Genomic DNA, 12,164 nt, shown 5'->3' with positions numbered 1-12,164 from the left:
ATAAAAAAAGGACTATATAGATATATATTTGAACATGTGAACAAAATTATAAATCTAAACACTTTTATTTTTTGAGAATTTTATTATATAAATAAAAATGTCACTTTATTATCAATTCTACAAATATAATTTTTTCAATTGAGTTCAATTATTTATATATATATATATATATATATATATATATATATATATATATATATATATATATATATTCATATAGTTATATAAGGAATGACTGATCCAAATAGGCTAAGATCAGCACCATCATGCGTCATGTAATCAAAATAAATAAACGTTGTTTGTTAATCGAATAATCGGACGGTCTCCGATAATAACTATTCATAAACATTGTTTCTAATCAAGATTATTGATAAAAACTACGTAATGAATAATGAGTTGTGATTGGACGATAATTAGAGTTTCACTAACTACAATTTCATATCAAAATTTATAAATAAAGATAAATAATTATATTTATTGTGAATTTAAAATTTTAACAAATATATCCAAACAAATTCGAGTTGTAACAAGGAATTTTTTACTAAGAAGATTTATAAATACTTAAACTCACTTGAAAAAAAGTATGAAGGAGTGTTTTCTGCTCAACCCTACATGCATCCGAAACACATACTTTAAAAAAATTCATATTTATAGAATTTATAATACTTGTACAAGTAAAAAACTTATAAATAATTAAATATGCTCTAATGAATATGAGCAAAGTTTTCTAATGACAAAGGTTGGTGGGTCCTTCCATCTTGTGGACACTCCGCAAACTTGCAACTTATCCGCACATTATTTGCTTGTCAAACTTGTAATTTACTAATTAAGGGGAATATTGTTTACATATTTATAGAATAAATCAAATTTGTTTAGTTATTCTTTACTTCTTCGAGGATGAGGTTCACCCCTCTCTACGAAAGTTTTTTTATAAGGATTTGAGTGAGTTGAAAATAATTGGATTAAAAAATAAGCTACGTTAATATAAGAATACTGAAAATTTTAAAATTAATCACAATTTCAACAATTATTCCCTAATTAATCTACTAATCACATTCCTCTGACCAAATCCGGAAAAGAAAACTCGCCGGACGGCTAGCCATTTGGAGCTTCGATTGAACTTTGGATTTTTGACAATTTTCCAACACGTCATGAATAGTCATCGATGCGTTTTTAATTTTAAAAATAATAATTAAAAAAATTAAATATAGTGCATGGGTATTAAACTCTTTTCACATTCAAATTAAACTGAATCCTTTTCTCTCTTTCGTTCGTTATGCGTGAAAGCGTGTTGGTGTTGGTGCTGGTGCGTACGCTTTTTCATCGTGATCAATCAACGATCCGTGGCTGTGCTCGTCGTCTCTGAAGCGATCAATCAAGCGTGAGAGGGCGGCATAGCAAAGCAAACATGTCTATGTCCGATTCCGATTCCTCCTCTTATGTTGGCGATTGCAAAAGTTTCAAGCTAATTACCCGCGAGCGTAAGCCCCCTTTTCTCCTCATATATATATTTTTTGTTACGTTGCTCATCGATGATTCGTCACGCCTTTTCGACTTGTGGCATTTCGTTACTATTTTCAACAAAATCTTAGTGTTCAAGTTTATTATTATCATCCTTGGCGGATGGTTTCTACTGCTCGACCTTTTATCAGCTACATGATAAGCACGTTAGGGCAACTAGCTTGCTTATGTTTTCGTGTATTGAGTTTGGACTTTGGAGTGTGGTTTTTGGGTGCTTATGGTTTGAATGGAGTGATTGAGTTTTCTGGATGGTTTTGGTTCCGTTGCCTATTCCATGGGTGCTCAGCTTGTGATTATTTCAGGGTTGTCATTTGTATGCTCCACGACCACGATGGAAATTTTCATGGCATGCCTTGATCAATTTTGATGTAGACACTATTCTTAATATGTTCCATCATAATCTATCTAGAGAATTAAGGTAGAGTTCGTGCACCTGGTGTGATAATTGACTTCATCTTTGTCTTTGCATTATTGAGAGAATTCCTTCCCGTAGGTGAGAGAAAACACCACTGGGAGAAACTCTGCCTTTTATCTCACTAGCATACATTCATTCAACAAGCAACAAGTGAGTAGCCCAACTCATTATGGGTCATTCACATTGAAAGTTCAATTACTTAAATTCATCATTTAAGTATCAGGATATCAGTTTTTGATTAGTATTATTCAATAATCTAATCATATTATAAAATCAAATAATTTAATTCAGCAAATAACAAAGATAAAGTCAATGCACACGTATCCCCCTTCATTTTCGCAGTAGTTTATGTTATTGTAATTCACCGTGCTTCTTCACTTGTATCTTTTGTATTAGTAAATAGAAAGAAAAAGAAGAGGTAAAGTTGCACGATGGATGAAATCACACTCCGAATATTTTAATAGTTATTTAAAGACTGATCAGATCAATTTGTTACTTTACAAGTCATGAGAACTTCTCTACAGTTAGTATTTTAGAATTTAGGACCATCGCCAAACTCAATGTGGCACTCTTTTGTCATATGGAATTGCTTATTTTTTTATATACTTCGTAATCTTTTGTCAGTATTGCAATCTTTATGGTTTTCCTCTTGTTCCTTTTAAATTTTAATTGGTTATGATCAGATAAACTTGTTTAATTTCTATTAACTGACTTATTTACAGGATTATTACATGAAATGCTAAGGTCAACAAAAACAGGGGATTCCAAATCGACTTGGAAGGTATACGATTTTATTTAGTTAGATGAATTCCACCCTGTTTCATTTATCTTTCCTCATGGTATAGAAGGAATGAAGGACTCGCACTTCTATATAATTTATTTAAAGTTTGTAGAATACACTTAATTATATAATTCGCATGTATAAAGTGCTTTATTAATTAATTGGAACTGGGATCATCATGTGTAGTATTTCATCAGTTTTCTCCAGATATCTATACTGTTTTGCACTATACTTTATGAGCTAGACTCCATACATGTAAGATACACATGCATGTTGTAGCCCCAAGTATAAATACAACTGTCATAGATGTAGCCCCAGCTATAAACCTATTTACATCTGAAACAAAGCATTGAAGGTACATTAAAGAAACTAAGAAGTACAGGGTAAAAGTTGAATTTATTGATTACCATATCATACTGGTTCATGGGTTACTTGCCTGCAGGTACTAATAATGGACAAACTTACTGTAAAGATAATGTCCCACTCGTGCAAGATGACTGATATTACCGATGAAGGTGTTTCATGTAAGCTATCATTTTTCTTTTTACCAAGGAACAATGAGTTGTTTTTGCCGTAGTTTTCTCTTATTTTAGTGTGCCATGATGAACCTGAAATTACCAAGTAGGGTCATTATTCCCATCCAATCCTCTTATTACCTCTTCCGAAAAGACTATAGCAGTATGTTTGGCACCCGTTTTCTCTTTGAGAATTACAATTTTCTCAAGAGTTTGATGCTGGTTTTCTTCGTTTTGAATCTGAATTGAAACTGTAATTGTTTTCACGCTTACCAAACTTGAACTGACCAAGTTTATTACATGTCCTTGGTATGTCAGAAGTATTAGTACGTTCTAATTGTTCTATTAAAATAAATAATTTTCACAAATATTTATAATTTAATATTGAATTCAGTCAATAATATGGAAATAGAAGGAAACTAACATTTGTTATGTTTTTTTTTAGAATTTTTATTTCTTCTATAAAGGGTGAGCCTTTGCAGAATATAAGGATGCTGCATTGTGACCTGGTCTTCGTAGGTTCTAGTCGTGGAAGTAGCCCCTCTGCTCACCTAAGTGAGTGGTCTGTTATATAAATATAGATAATTTTATATATAGATTACTTAAAAAATCTACTACACAATTTTATATATAGACTACTTAAAAAATCTACTACTGCCCCTCTGCAAGCATTTTTTAAGTCACCAATTATCTTGTTTGCTTTTTGTCTTGTTTTGTGGATTTGTTGAAGATGCCGTATCCTCTTTTGCTCATTCTTTATTACTACTAATTTTATCAATATAGAATTCAACTATATACTAAAGTAGAACACCTTTATGGATTGATTTATGATCACCTTTACATAATGGCGGGAGCCTCATCCATTAGGCCTCCGACTTTTAATTCGTTTGTTATATGTCGTGAAACTCTGCTTCTCTTTTTGTAGTGGTTGAAGACATATACAAGCGAAGACAGCCATTACCCTCCATGGATGCCATATATTTCATCCAGCCAACCAGAGAGAAGTAATATATCTGCTCTTTGTTTTTGATAGTATTGTAGTGCAATCTGTTGTTAAGTATGTAACTAATGTCATGGTAAATATGGAGTTTGCACAAAGCGTTTTGGGGAAGTATAATTCTGCTGAGTTCTGAATTTGTAAATCTATAATTTTCTGCTTTCCTTCTATCTTTATTTACTCCAACCTCTTCAATTCTCTATCAATTAGCTTCCCTTTTGTTTTATTTTTATTAAGCTGTTTATTTAATTCAACCTTATGCTTACTTTCAAAGATGTCATGAATTATTTCAGCAGTTTTTATCTGTATTACTTTTTTCTGTGTACTAGTTACATGATGATGCATTACTTTGTCCCTCCATCTCTCCAAATTGTTCGTTTATAACTTACTTTGTTGAATAATTAATATGCTGCATCCTTTGACCATGGAACAATCTCATTTAGCTTTGATGTGTAATTTAGTTATCATTCCTTTTTGAGTTGGTCCATATTTAGTGATTTTCTATCCATTTTTATTTGCAGTGTAATTATGTGTTTGTCAGACATGGCCGGAAGGACACCCTTATACAAGAAGTACGTGGTGGTCATTATAATATCTCCCTTGTCTGTTATTCATCAGGGCTTCAACAACTTATTTGTTTTCAATTCTGTTTTCTGTGATCTTGTAGGGCATTTATTTTCTTCAGCTCAAGTATTTCCAGAGAATTAGTTATGGATATTAAGAAAGATACAAAAATTTTGTCTCGATTAGGTGCTCTGAGAGAGGTGAACATTTTTTTTGTTTCCAAGCTATGTTGTGCTTGAATTCATAATTGTGCCCAACTGACATTTCTTTTGTGCTTCCCCCCTCATTTGGATGGCACATGCAGATGAACTTGGAGTATTTTCCCATAGACAGCCAGGTTTGCGGCTGCTCACTTGTACTTTAATTTATTTCATCTTCCATCTATAATATGTTTACTTTTTTTTATCATGAATATAATCATATTCCTGAAGCTTTGGTTTTTAACCATGCCGAATAGCATCATGTTACCATTTAGGTCAATAATAAATATAAAAACTTATGACATGTAGAAGTGTTACTTGTTTTGGTCCAGTTCCACACTTAGCCATGAATTAGATTCAAGTGATGAATCAATATTTTCTTCCTGTTAAATTAATTAGAATCTATTAGCTGTTGAAAGATCTCCCCCAGGTATAAACAAAGACTTTGGTTGAAGAAACTGAATACACTTAGCTAGCAATCTCTACTGAATTTGCAGATTTTGAAGCTTGATGTAGAATAAGTTTAAGTAGAGTCCATGAAGTAAAAATTTAACAACCACTATGTGGATTAGGAAGTCCATCTTTGCAAATGGGCAATTTTGACTATTCATGTCTGTTGAATATAGTGAAAACTATATATGTGATTAATCTCCTTTGTGTTGAATATACACATAGGGTTCTCTATTTATAATAGAAGAAATATGGACTAAGCCCAAAATACAAATAAAAAATAATAACAAACTAACAATGTCTATTCTATATTATATAGGAACCAAGCATTTGTGAACTGGGTTGTTGAGATCTTTCCTTTTTAAATATCAATTTCCAATTCTGCTTGTTAGGAATTCTTTATTATTTTCTAATGCCATCGTCATTCCATTATTGGGTGCCTTCAATTTTGGGGTTTCTTTGTGTCATGTTAATACAGGGTTTCATCACAAATAATGAAAGGGCATTAGAGGAGCTGTTTGTGGATGAAGAGGATAATTATCGAGGTGTTGCATGTTTGAATGTGATGGCAAAACGAATTGCTACAGTTTTTGCTTCTTTAAGAGTATGTGAATAGTGATCTTTGACAAGGATACAAAAAAAATGTTCTCATTGTTTTATAATTTTTCAAACATGTAATTATGTAATCTAATGAAGCATGTATATATTTTTCTTAAGGAATTTCCTTCTGTTCGCTTTCGTGCTGCCAAGTCCCTAGATGCAACCACAATGACTACTTTCCGTGATCTTATACCTACAAAGCTTGCTGCTGGAGTCTGGGACTGCCTTATGAAATATAAAAAAAGTATACCTAATTTTCCTCAGACAGAGACCTGTGATTTGCTAATTCTTGACAGATCTATTGATCAGGTATCTTAACTCCATTTTTTGGTCATCAACTCACAACATTCTTTTGACAGACGGTCTTGTTTACATTGAGGATTATGTTCTGATTTTGTAGATAGCTCCTGTGATACATGAATGGACTTATGATGCCATGTGTCATGATTTGCTGAACATGGATGGAAATAAATATGTTCACGAAGTACATCCACCATTACCCTTCTCTTCTCACTGAATTTTTTGTGTCAACTAGTGCCTAAACACAAATCTACTGTATTTTCAAGGTTCCTGGCAAATCTGGTGGTCCACCAGAGAAGAGAGAGGTTCTTTTGGAGGATCGCGATCCTATATGGCTTGAACTTCGCCATGCTCATATTGCAGATGTACGTCCTGCTTTTATGCCTTCATTACTAAACTATGCCTTCATTACTAAACTAGATCTAAGCGACATGAATACCTTTTGATGTTGATGACCATGCCAGGCTAGTGAACGGCTGCATGAGAAGATGACCAACTTCGTTTCAAAGAATAAAGCTGCACAAATAGTTGGTTCAAAGTGAGTAATGATTATCTTGTGATTTCTCAGAATGGCAATGTTATATAGCAGGATAATTGATGCTGAACTTATTGGTTTAGTTATTATCAGAAATTAAATATTTGCCTTTTTTCTAATTTGTAGATTTTCCTTTATGCGATTGTATGGCTTGACTCAGTAATATTCCGCACTGTGATATGAAATTGATGCTTTGCCTATCATGGTTTTCTCCGATATTACATATTTACTCTTGAGTTTTATCACACATTTTGCGACTGTCATTTATTTTTGAGAAGATCTCCAAAACATTCCCTTCTGGTTTGAACCACAGGGATGTGACAAAGGAGCAAATCGTTGATGGCATACTATTGATTGTTTGTTCCATGGGACAAATTAAATTGGAGCAGACCATAATCGGGAAAATGAAGTTAAATTTAGCTTCCACTACTGCTTATGTGGTTTTATATTACAAATTAAAGGAAAAAACTTGAGGGTGCTTTATGATTGTAAGTAAAACATTTGAAGCCATTTTGTATTTTACCATAGGGACAAGGAGAACATGGATTAAACTACTGGGTGGGATACTGTAATTACCTTCGTAACAGAGAATCTGAATTTAATATCCAGCTTGGATATTTGAGTGTTTTAGCCTTAACGTAGTATGATCAATTCCTGCTCATTAATATGGACCATGTTGAAAAGAAAATTTGTTTCCTGGATGGTGAGTCAATGGTTTCGTTTATGTGTAGCTATTAAATATTTGTTCTTACTCTAATCTCCACTCGCTACCTCAACTTTCACAATTATCTTAGTTGCATAACATGTCAACTTAGTGTATGTCCTGCATATTGTATTTTAATCGGTTTGAGCTTCTTTAGCTGCCTGGGTTAAATGTAGCATTGAGCTCATCGAGCATGATAACAGATGTTCAAGCGCACCTTTATCCTCCTACTTGATCATCCAGTAAGACATTCAGCTTTTGGGGAAGATTTTGCAATATTCCCTCACTATAGTAGTTCAATTTTTTTAGCATTTATTTTGGGGGTAATTTTATATTAAAGGATTGCAATGATGCATGTATTGTTTTAAACTCCCCGTTTTCTATTGAATCATTTAAAAACTGTGCTTGTGTAAAATGTTTAAGTCCTTGATTGATAATTAAAGCTATATTTTTGCGTTTAACCATGCCTAGATTTTCTGTTTGGTGGAAGTGTTCATCTATTCATCTGGTTTTCATCGTAACAAAAATCATTTGACTGTGTTGTATGTATAGGGGTGGCGGTGATATGTCAACAAGGGACATACAAAAGATGGTTCAAGCGCTTCCACAATACAGTGAACAAATTGACAAACTCTCCCTCCATATAGAGGTAGTTCTTTTGTAATGCAATTCTTATACTGCTTGGCCTTCTAATGATAACTTATATGGTTTGCACAAATAAATGTGTTCTCTGTACTATGAAGCTGCCTAGAAGAGGTGTTTTACAGTTAGAATTTGTCCTATAGGAAAAATTGTATCGTACTCTGTTAGTGCCAGATTTTGAATTGCCTGATTGGGTAATCATTTTAGTTCTGGTTTGCCTTTTTATGACCTCCCTCCCTTCTTAATTATGTAATGTTATTGCTTCTGTCGTGATTCTTGCTGATAGATGATAGAATAAATGAAATTTTGCACTTGAGTTCGTTAGATATTTCTGAAAGTTAATTATTTTCTTTTACAGTTGATTAAGATAAAGTTAATTTTTTGTCAGTGGATATAATAAGGTTAAATTAATTTCAGGTCCTGACTGATAAAAAAACTACTATCACTTTTGGATAAACCATATAGGAGAAAAAAATTAATCAAACTTCTCTAATGAGATGCTTTTGCACCTTTACTTTTGAAGAAATATGGGAAGTGTTCTCAAAAGTTTAGGTGAATAGGTTTGTTGACTTAGGGGGAAAATTTAATTCATATTATCTCCTTTTCTTCTCCTGTATCTGCTATTCGAAAAGTAATCCAAACTAACCCTATTCTACAAGTCCCTATGTACTTGAGGGTACCCAAATTCAGTGTATCATTTGTTTCATATGGCTTACAGGGAACCAGCTGATTTAAAGGCATTGATTAGAACTTATTTACAGTTTTAGTAGACAAGGGGGCTGTTAAATCCTCAAGTATACAGGGACTTGTAGAATAAGTTAACCTTTAAACATGACAGTGAATCTGATTATGATCTGGGTGCAAATTTCTGCATAGATATAAACAATGGCTTCTTCGTCCAGATTGCAGGAAAGATTAATAGGATCATTAGGGAATCAGGACTACGGGAAATTGGCCAGCTGGAGCAAGATCTTGTTTTCGGAGATGCAACAACAAAAGATGTTATCAAATTTTTTACCACGAAAGAAGTAAGAAATTACAATAGGGAAAAGAAATTAGGTTCCATATAATCAATGCTTAGACACGCAACTTTTGTCCTGTTTTGTCTTTTAAACTTCACATAAATTTGTGCAGGATATAACCCATGAAAATAGGTTGCGCCTGTTAATGATTCTTGCGTCTATTTATCCTGAGAAATTTGAAGGAGAAAAGGGCCTGAATTTGATGAGGGTATGGTTGCTTTCTGAGTACAAACCTAATTTCCACTAGCTGTTCATTTTTTATTTTGAAGATATGCTATTAAATAGACTATTCCTATCAACTGCAATGATATTATACAAATTTTACCTTTCATGTTCTTCTCAGCTAGCAAAATTGACAGAAGAGGATATGAGTGTTGTGCATAATTTGAGAATGCTTGGGGGACAACCAGTTGCCAAAAAAAGTATGACATCTGCTTTTGGTCTTAAGTTTGAGATCCATAAGGTAATGACAGTAATTTCTTGATGAACAGAATGTGGTTTTTCAACGTTACGTTTTGTATGAAAAGTGTTCTTTTAAGTTGCCAGAAGAAGCGCGCTGCAAGGAAAGAGCGTCCCGGTGAAGAAGAGAAATGGCAGTTATCACGCTTTTATCCGATAATAGAGGTACAAATTAGGTTAATATCCGTATAGAATACGCATTCATTTACTGATGACAATTCCTCCTACTGGATAGCATTAAAATAAAACTCGAGTATAACAACTTCAACGAGTATGCTCCATTCCCACACTGTCGTTTTAACTATAATTCTAGCTGCAAATATGTGAAATAAGCAGACAGCTATTTACCATTCTTGCTCTATATAATTATGATTGACCAATGTTAAATTTATAAGAGTATCTTTATGATGATCCTCGAATGTGATGACTGGATTTTATTCAGGAACTCATTGAAAATCTAGCGAGAAATGAATTGTCAAGTGAGGATTATCCATGTTTGAATGATCCAAGTCCATCTTACCACGGGTCACCTTTTTCTGGGCCTGTAAACCAAAATCCTCACTCGATGAGATCAAGACGAACACCAACTTGGGCTCGACCGCGAGGTTCTGAAGATGGATATTCAAGGTTTAGTTTTTTTTCCTCATCAGTACCCAGTAATCTAATTGCTTCGGATGAGATTAGTTTGTTTTTCCTTTGTCTCTCTGGTGGGTTATTATTCCCCTCACTTCTGAGTTGTGTCGAAACTTGTTTAAGCTTGCTATTATTGTAGATATTTTGTTGGAAAATACCCGTCTCTGTTGAAATTGTCAATCATGAGGTGACTTTCTCACGTGTAAATTTTATATTTTCTTGATGTCACACAGCGATTCCGTGATTAGACATGCATCGAGTGATTTCAGGAGGGTGGGGCAACGAATCTTCGTATTCATTGTTGGTGGAGCAACCAGATCTGAGGTTTGATTTGCATATAAAATGAGCTTGTATAATTCAATATCAACCGCCCCCACCCCCCCTTGCCCCTCTGATTTTCTGATCTGATGCGTGTCTAATTTAAATCCTCAGCTTAGGGTTTGTCATAAGCTTACCGAAAAGCTAAAGAGGGAGATTATTCTCGGTTCATCGAGTATTGATGACCCTGCACAATTTGTTACGGTATTGAAGTTTTTCCCTTTTTTAATGCAAAACGTAATGTGTTTCTTAACCGGGAATTGCCACAACCATTCTTCCGTGCTAACATTCCTCTTTTGCAGAAATTGAACATGATGACGACGCATGAGCTTTCATTAGATGATATCCAGATATGATGTTAAGGACTAGAACTAGAAGATGAGCCTCCACATACTTGTAAATTATATTTATGTTGTAATCACATAGTTTAATCATCATGTCATATTATTCTGTCAAAAAATCATCATGTTATTACAAATTATTTGGAAATTCGATATTACAGACTAACATGAATAATGCTCATTGGTTACTGATCAGAATAACTTCAGTTTTCAGTGGATAGACTGATTTAGACTAGAAACTAGTTAAAGAACTTTGTTGTAAATAAATAATACTTTCAACTCCCTGGATCATTTTAACTTAGGGAAGGTTTAAGTTTTGGGTTAAATTATATTGTTGCTGTTGTGAAAGAATAACAATGAATACTTCCGAACCATTAATATAAGTGAATATATAATATGTAATATAATAAGTCATGAAATTGTTAGAACATATTCTTTTTTATTTTATTTATTAACGGAGGATATGTTTATTTTTCTGCTGCTCAAAATACTACTGAATTCTCGGTTTCGATATACTAGGTCTTTAAGTAGCCATTATTTTGTGATACGAACCAAAATGCACCTTTACATCATGCATCTCAAGGCAAAAAGTGTAGATTTATTAAATAATTGTGGAAGTAATATGATAATAAAGATAATGCTGTCAACGGCATTAATTGTAGTAATAGTAGTGAATTATGTTATGAAATGGTAATAATAATAATTGTCACGTGCTAATAATAATAATAATAGTCCATAATTTTATTATAACAATCATAATTATAATAAGGTTTAATACCTATTTTGGTCCCTACTTTTGTAGGGTTTGTTCAAAGTTGTCCTCCTTTTTTTCAGAAGTTCACTAACATCCTATCTTTTGTAAAAGCGGTTCATTTTAGTCCTTTTTGCTTATTCACTTATTATTGACGTGGCACTGACACATAATTTGAGGTGTACATTTTGAGAATAAAAATAAATGACGTGAAAATATTCAATGTTTGGTACTGGTGCAGCTCGATACGGTGAACCCGTAAACGGTGAAGTTCGCCTCCGCGCTCAACCTTGAATCCATGGTCAAGTCGAAGGCGTTGTTTTGATTCCCGCCGCTCCCATCAAAGGTGTTACGGAGCAGGCTTGTGTAGTTATTAGGGTTTGTAAAGTTTGTAAGTTATGTTGGTTCCTCTCCTAT

At 33.4% G+C, this 12,164-nt stretch overlaps 1 protein-coding gene across 2 annotated transcripts; it reads left to right on the top strand.

The window, feature by feature from the left end:
- The first annotated feature begins 1,243 nt into the window (after nt 1–1,243).
- On the top strand, nt 1,244–11,325 carry LOC124841643 (SNARE-interacting protein KEULE-like). Of its 2 annotated transcripts, XM_047317952.2 has the most exons (21): nt 1,244–1,481; nt 2,659–2,717; nt 3,160–3,241; nt 4,158–4,236; nt 4,751–4,801; nt 4,897–4,993; nt 5,098–5,130; nt 5,922–6,047; nt 6,161–6,352; nt 6,444–6,527; nt 6,610–6,708; nt 6,808–6,881; nt 8,134–8,230; nt 9,126–9,251; nt 9,358–9,453; nt 9,589–9,708; nt 9,792–9,869; nt 10,147–10,331; nt 10,571–10,661; nt 10,770–10,859; nt 10,958–11,325. In XM_047317952.2, exons 1-21 carry the CDS (start codon nt 1,409–1,411, stop codon nt 11,009–11,011), a joined length of 1,986 nt encoding a protein of 661 aa, XP_047173908.1. In that variant the 5' UTR covers nt 1,244–1,408; the 3' UTR covers nt 11,012–11,325. The 2 variants fall into 2 exon arrangements, with proteins under 2 accessions (XP_047173908.1, XP_087956721.1); XM_088100595.1 differs by lacking the exons at nt 1,244–1,481; nt 2,659–2,717 and adding an exon at nt 3,678–3,787 and having other exon boundaries at nt 3,173–3,241.
- The last annotated feature ends 839 nt before the right edge of the window (nt 11,326–12,164 follow it).

The sequence above is a fragment of the Vigna umbellata genome, chromosome 10 (genome assembly GCF_029865625.1).
Source record: "Vigna umbellata cultivar VRB3 chromosome 10, Vumbellata_1.0, whole genome shotgun sequence".
NCBI lineage: Eukaryota > Viridiplantae > Streptophyta > Magnoliopsida > Fabales > Fabaceae > Vigna > Vigna umbellata.
The sequence above is the reverse complement of the archived record's forward strand: the minus strand, read 5'-3'. Positions and strand labels throughout refer to the sequence as shown.